A 5,980-nucleotide genomic window follows, 5' to 3' on the forward strand; every position below is an offset into this window, starting at 1 on the left:
ATAAAGCAATATAAGAAACACTGGAGAGTAACATTTAAGGCTTCTCCAATAAAGTCACATATCCTGTCTGTGTTGGGTCTGAGGTACAGGTCAAAAATAGGAACAGATCCCTGTAGATGCAATAACAAAAATTCATGTGGTTTCCAGGTGCAGTAATAGCCGGACCTCCTGTGTCCCCCAGAGACCCTCTGTAAGTATCTGGAGAGGCCTACATGACTACTGGGAATTCGTAGGAGGGGGAAGTATAAGGAAAGGGAAAAAAAGGGGGAAGAGTCTGCCGTAACTACTGGGGAAATGAGGGAAGCGTCTGCCGTAACTACTGGGGAAATGAGGGAAGCGTCTGCCGTAACTACTGGGGAAATGAGGGAAGCGTCTGCCGTAACTACTGAGGGAAATGAGGGAAGCGTCTGCCGTAACTACTGAGGGAAATGAGGGAAGCGTCTGCCGTAACTACTGGGGAAATGAGGGAAGCGTCTGCCGTAACTACTGAGGGAAATGAGGGAAGCGTCTACTGTGACTACTGGGGAAATGAGGGAAGAGTCTACTGTGACTACTGGGGAAATGAGGGAAGAGTCTACTGTGACTACTGGGGAAATGAGGGAAGAGTCTACTGTGACTACTGGGGAAATGAGGGAAGCGTCTGCCGTAACTACTGGGGAAATGAGGGAAGCGTCTGCCGTAACTACTGAGGGAAATGAGGGAAGCGTCTGCCGTAACTACTGAGGGAAATGAGGGAAGCGTCTGTGATGACTACTGGGGTAATGAGGGAAGAGTCTGCTGTGACTACTGGGGAAATTTTGACAGCGCCTGCCATGATTACCGGGGAATTGGTGCTAGGTGGTGCTGTGACTACTGGGGAGGTGATGGGGTGCTGCTGTGACTACTGGGGAGGTGATGGGGTGCTGCTGTGACTACTGGGGAGGTGATGGGGTGCTCCTGTGACTACTGGGGAGGTGATGGGGTGCTCCTGTGACTACTGGGGAGGTGATGGGGTGCTCCTGTGACTACTGGGGAGGTGATGAAGTGCTCCTGTGACTACTGGGGAGGTGATGGGGTGCTCCTGTGACTACTGGGGAGGTGATGAAGTGCTCCTGTGACTACTGGGGAGGTGATGGGGCGCTCCTGTGACTATTGGGGAGGTGATGGGGTGCTGCTGTGACTACTGGGTAGGTGATAGGGTGCTGCTGTGACTACTGGGGAGGTGATGGGGTGCTGCTGTGAATACTGGGGGAGCAGAGGGGACAGTGTGGGGGATAAGTATGGTCAGGCCCCCACATCCTCTGCTTCAGTGTTCCTGGCCCTAGAGAGCCTCCTGCAGGCTCCTATACCAAGCTGCTATAATATACATTGTCACAGCTGCCTGCCAGGTGCTGTCACCTCCAGCAGTGGTCTCCAGCCTATGGCGCCCCCTCAGGGCATGCTGGGAGTTACAGCTCCCCTGCAGTCACGCTGCGTCCTGGTATAACTCCACCTTTTCGGTCCTCATTTCATACAGACGTTTCTTGCATATTCCTGCATCAGACATACAGTCATGTGACTGTGCCGTTCCTCCAGGCTTTATTTCCACCATAAAGCTTTATGAGATCTATGTTATATAACGGCCACCTATCCGGGTTCAGAAGAACGTCCACCATTCCTGCCGCCATCACTCCGGGACATGTACCAGTAGGACGTTCTCTCCTCTAATAAACACCTGCTTCATGTGCCGTGTGAACACCTCCTGATAGTCCGGCTTCTCCTTCCGCTGTCTAGTCCGTTCTTTAGGCTTCACACCTATCAGTCTTTGGTCCTGATGGCCGACGTCCTGTCCGGGCTGCTGAGTCGCTTTCCTCCGCTCCCTGCTGGTGGTCGGGGTCTGGTCCTTGTCTTTTTTATGCTGCGCCCCTGTATGTGGAGGCTCTAGTCTCCGGGAAAAAGAACTCCGCGCTCCTGACGGCCGGTCACCTGACTCCTGAAGCTTCAGTCTGTCAAACAGCTGTATAGTGGAATATACGGATGATATAGGTGACAACAGGAACAATGGATGGAGAATATGTGGCAGATATGCAACGGCTTCTTCCACCAGAGCCAGAGGGTACAGAATATATCCACTTTTTCCCCCAAAAAAAGTGGAAATATTTGGTGGAGGGGGCCCCAGTGATTGGACCCCTCCACCAAATACTTATCACTAGAAGTTGTAATCTTCATAAACGTCCTTTAAAAGGGGTACTCAAGCAGGAAAAAAAAAATCTTTCAAATCAACTGGTGCCAGAAAGTGACCAAGACCTTCCAGTACTTATCAGCTGCTGTATGTCCTGCAGGAAGTGGTGTATTCTTTCCAGCCTAGAAAGCAGGAGAGGTTTTCTATGAGGATTTGCTACTGCTCTGGACAGTTCCTGACATGGACAGAGGTGGCAGCAGAGAACACTGTGTCAGACTGGAAAGAATACACCACTTCCTGCAGGATATACAGCAGCTGATAAGTACTGGAAGACTGTAGATTTTTAAATATATATATATGAAGATCTGCGATATGGATCCCATTCTGCTTGATCATATCATGATAGTTACCCGGGTCAGAGTCAGCTGTGGCTCGTTGTAGTACGCTTTCCCCAGGACCGGCTTCCTGTACGTCTCATCCACATCCACCATTGCCTTAAAATATTAAGAAATAGAATTCAGTTAGCAATTTTAACTTCAAATGCAAGATAGAGCGGGGAGAAGCACAGTGCTGGGAGCTTCTCTCCCTGACGATCATCATAAGACTATGGAGCTCGGCTTATGAAGGTGGATAGAGATTACAAGGAGCAGATGAGAGAAGCGCTCAGCCCTGCACTTCTCCCGGCTATATCTAGATATCAGTGGGGGTCGGAATAATTGTTAAAAATGTTTGATCAAAATTTTTTTTTTTTTTTTTTTTGATCAAAAAATTATTTCTTATAATTACAAATTTAAAGACGCACTCCAGACAAGACTCATATCGTGTTACGGCTAGTGCAGGGCCTGCGGGGGTGAAGCATGACACAAGGATTCTCTCTCCTCTTTCCCTTCTTCTCACCTGTGTCATGCTCCGCCCCCTCAGGACCTGCACAAGACATAATGTAGGATGAGTTTTCTCTGGAGTGTTCCTTGCAGAGATGTGAAGAACTACAAATCCCCCACATCTTCCATCCACACTGCGGTTACCATGTTCCAGCACTTGTCGAAGGCGACAATAAATCCTGAGCAGACGCCGCGCAGACCCTTGAACGTGCGGATGTGGACGTTGACCTTCAGCCGTTCCTGTATGCAGCGATAAAGACGTCCCACTGGGCTGCCCTCATGTACTGGAAGACAAAAAAAGTATATATAGCATTATAGGTGCCCATAGCAATGCCCACAAGATAACAGAGTTTTATAGGTGCCCATAGCAGTGCCCACAAAACAATAGTGTGTTACAGGTGCCCATAGCAGTGCCGACAAGACAATATAGTGTGTTACAGGTGCCCATAGCAGTGCCCACAAGACAATATAGTGTGTTACAGGTGCCCATAGCAATGCCCACAAGATAATATAGAGTTTTATAGGTGCCCATAGCAGTGCCCACAAGACAATACAGTGTGTTATAGGTGCCCATAGCAGTGCCCACAAGACAATACAGTGTGTTATAGGTGCCCATAGCAGTGCCCACAAGACAATATAGTGTTATAGGTGCCCATAGGAGTGCCCACAAGACAATACAATGTGTTACAGGTGCCCATAGCAATGCCCACAAGACAATATAGTGTGTTTTGGTGCCCATAGCAGTGCCTACAAGACAATATAGAGTGTTATAGGGGCCCATAGCAGTGCCTACAAGATTGGTGGGGGTCTGACTGATGGAATGGCAGCGTTGCTGGGGTACAATCCTAAAGCACATTATAAGACCTGACCATATGCGAGCAGGAAGTAGGGAAAGGTAACAATATCTCCTTAGCCAAGGAGAACCATAGCTCCGCACATGAGCTGTAAACATATAACATTAGATTCTCCTGGTACCATAAAAGTCGTGTGAAATTGTCCGTGGTCACGGATCCGCAGTAACGGACAGTTTTAGGGCCCATTAAATCCTATTAGTCTAGCCCTCAGGGCGGGAAGGGAGTGTGGGGACACATTTGGCTCAGCTACACCTTGGTGCTAAGGGATGAGTCTATAATACATTCAGCTCTGCTACATCTGAGGGCGCGGGGTGTTTGGGGGTGACACACCCAGCTCTGCTATATCTGGGGGGGAAGGGTGTTTACGGGTGACACCCCAGCTCTGCCTGAATGTGGAATACTGGGGTGATGTGATGCACTATAGTGAAAACGGACACGGATGGAAAAAGGGATGGTTTTTCCCGGATCACTGATTTAGCGAGAGGACTAAGACTCCGGTCCTTAAAAATGACTGGCCGTGTGAATGAGGCCTAAGTTTAGGAACGTGTCCCTGAGTCACTGTTAATGCATTAGCTGCAATCCAACGGGAGAGAATGGGTTAAATGTCTACATGACTTTCCCCATTCATCTCTATTTCAATGTCCCCCATCCTGTGACTCTCCAGCTGTTGCACAACTACAACTCCCATCATGCCCCGCCGGCTTGTAGTTTTGCAGCACCTGCAGAGCACAGGCAGGGGGCGCTGCTGCACTTCCCAGGCTTAGCGCGCCCCCTGCTGTCAGTCCGGCCACACTCCAGCACTTCCCAGGCTTAGCGCGCCCCCTGCTGTCAGTCCGGCCACACTCCAGCACTTCCCAGGCTTAGCGCGCCCCCTGCTGTCAGTCCGGCCACACTCTAGCACTTCCCAGGCTTAGCGCGCCCCCTGCTGTCAGTCCGGCCACACTCCAGCACTTCCCAGGCTTAGCGCGCCCCCTGTTGTCAGTCCGGCCACACTCCAGCACTTCCCAGGCTTAGCGCGCCCCCTGGTGTCAGTCCGGCCACACTCCAGCACTTCCCAGGCTTAGCGCGCCCCCTGCTGTCAGTCCGGCCACACTCCAGCACTTCCCAGGCTTAGCGCGCCCCCTGGTGTCAGTCCGGCCACACTCCAGCACTTCCCAGGCTTAGCGCGCCCCCTGCTGTCAGTCCGGCCACACTCCAGCACTTCCCAGGCTTAGCGCGCCCCCTGCTGTCAGTCCGGCCACACTCCAGCACTTCCCAGGCTTAGCGCGCCCCCTGCTGTCAGTCCGGCCACACTCCAGCACTTCCCAGGCTTAGCGCGCCCCCTGCTGTCAGTCCGGCCACACTCCAGCACTTCCCAGGCTTAGCGCGCCCCCTGCTGTCAGTCCGGCCACACTCCAGCACTTCCCAGGCTTAGCGCGCCCCCTGCTGTCAGTCCGGCCACTCACAGGCCATGCGGGTGAGCACGTTCTTGGGCGGCTTCTTGCTCCTCCGGGGCCGTCCCTTCGGTTCCGTCTCCTCGTCCGTCTTCACCATCAGCCTCTTCAGCCGCTCCACACGCTCCGGGTCCGGCGCCGGCTTCCGTCCCTTCTTCCCCGCCTTGGGCGCCCCCTGTGCCCGGCCTCTCGCCCGTCCTCCTCCCCGCAGGAAGCTCTCATACTCGGCAAGGTTGTTAAAGCAGCGCACGTCCGGGAAGGGGAGCGGGGTGCTGGGGCAGTACAGGGCCAGCAGGGGGTCAAACGCCTCCGAGGTGACATCCAGGCTGCACGCCGGCACCTCGTCCTCTTCCTGGGCCATGGGGTCACGTGACGAGGCGGCCTGGGCCTTTCCTGTCTCGGCTTCCCGCCGCCGCTCTCCTTCCATGTAGCTGTAGTACCTGAGAATGGACACGAGATGGCGCCAACGCTCCACAGTAGATGCGTCTATTTATGTATTTATCCAAGTGGATTGAAATGGCGCATTTAAATGTCTCTAAAGTTTGAAAACAAATTATGTCTTTTAAAGTGGATCTGATACAGAATAATGGTGGTTAAAGGCAACAGACAAGCTGAAATGTGATAAGGCAAAATAGTTTGTCTTTATTGATGCCCTCTAAACAGTGTATGTGT

General features: G+C 52.3%; 1 protein-coding gene across 1 annotated transcript; it reads right to left on the bottom strand.

Annotated features, from left to right (window-relative positions):
- Positions 1–627: 627 nt before the first annotated feature.
- Positions 628–5,698, bottom strand: LSM11 (LSM11, U7 small nuclear RNA associated). The gene is made up of 4 exons (XM_069953363.1): positions 5,321–5,698; positions 3,166–3,305; positions 2,551–2,634; positions 628–1,975 (listed from the first exon to the last, which is right to left on the bottom strand). Exons 1-4 carry the CDS (start codon positions 5,667–5,669, stop codon positions 1,646–1,648), a joined length of 903 nt encoding a protein of 300 aa, XP_069809464.1. The 5' UTR covers positions 5,670–5,698; the 3' UTR covers positions 628–1,645.
- Positions 5,699–5,980: the final 282 nt, after the last annotated feature.

This window comes from Dendropsophus ebraccatus, chromosome 1 (genome assembly GCF_027789765.1).
Source record: "Dendropsophus ebraccatus isolate aDenEbr1 chromosome 1, aDenEbr1.pat, whole genome shotgun sequence".
In the NCBI taxonomy this organism is placed as follows: domain Eukaryota; kingdom Metazoa; phylum Chordata; class Amphibia; order Anura; family Hylidae; genus Dendropsophus; species Dendropsophus ebraccatus.